This window comes from Nanorana parkeri, unplaced genomic scaffold (assembly GCF_000935625.1).
Source record: "Nanorana parkeri isolate BGI_ZX_2015 unplaced genomic scaffold, ASM93562v1 scaffold3490, whole genome shotgun sequence".
Taxonomy (NCBI): Eukaryota; Metazoa; Chordata; class Amphibia; order Anura; family Dicroglossidae; genus Nanorana; species Nanorana parkeri.
Window position 1 is genome coordinate 15,721 of NW_017309758.1, and position 803 is coordinate 16,523.

An 803-nucleotide genomic window follows, 5' to 3' on the forward strand; every position below is an offset into this window, starting at 1 on the left:
AGGAAGTGGGGGACGTTGGGTGTACAGGAAGGGAAAGTGGGAGACGTTGGGTGTACAGGAAGGGGAAGTGGGGGACGTTGGGTGAAGGGGAAGTGGGGGACGTTGGGTGTACAGGAAGTGGGGGACGTATACCTGGTAGATTGGGTCCATCCTGCATTTTCTTCCCTGTGTGATGATGATGAAAACAAGAGGGAGATGTTTCCGGGGAATCGCGGGGACAATATGGAGAAGAAGAAGAAAATAAAATGATTGGATGGAGCTTTGCAGACCTCCCTCATCTACAGCCTACCACCGATGGACTGAGGACCACACATGGGACAACACACACGGGAAGACATGACGGCACGGGGCCACAATCCCTTCACTGACCTTTCTTGTCCTTCTTTTCATCCTCCACTTCACTGGCCCCCAACAAGGTGAAAATGATTCCAGTTTGTGAATTGACGCCAACCGCCGTGACCAACATTCTTCCGGAACCTTCCATCACATGAGTCCCTGTGTAGGAGGGACCCCACAGACGTCAGGAGACATATGTCAGTATGAGGGGACGGTACAGGGACCGCGTGTCAGTATGAGGGGACGGTACAGGGACCGCGTGTCAGTATGAGGGGACGGTACAGGGACCGCGTGTCAGTATGAGGGGACGGTACAGGGACCGCGTGTCAGTATGAGGGGACGGTACAGGGACCGCGTGTCAGTATGAGGGGACGGTACAGGGACCGCGTGTCAGTATGAGGGGACGGTACAGGGACCGCGTGTCAGTATGAGGGGACGGTACAGGGACCGCGTGTCAGTATGAGGGG

The 803-nt window shown here is 55.7% G+C and overlaps 1 protein-coding gene across 1 annotated transcript in view; it reads right to left on the reverse strand.

The window, feature by feature from the left end:
* Positions 1 to 803, reverse strand: part of LOC108803199 (plasma membrane calcium-transporting ATPase 2-like) — a gene marked incomplete at its 3' end in the record, with an annotated part of 32,568 nt that overhangs the window by 15,539 nt on the left and 16,226 nt on the right. Inside the window, exons 5-6 of the mRNA XM_018575038.1 lie at positions 370 to 495; positions 133 to 165 (exon numbers count right to left, since the gene is read on the reverse strand). Coding sequence (XP_018430540.1) covers positions 133 to 165; positions 370 to 495 — 159 coding nt within the window. The remainder of the gene's footprint in view (positions 1 to 132; positions 166 to 369; positions 496 to 803) is intronic.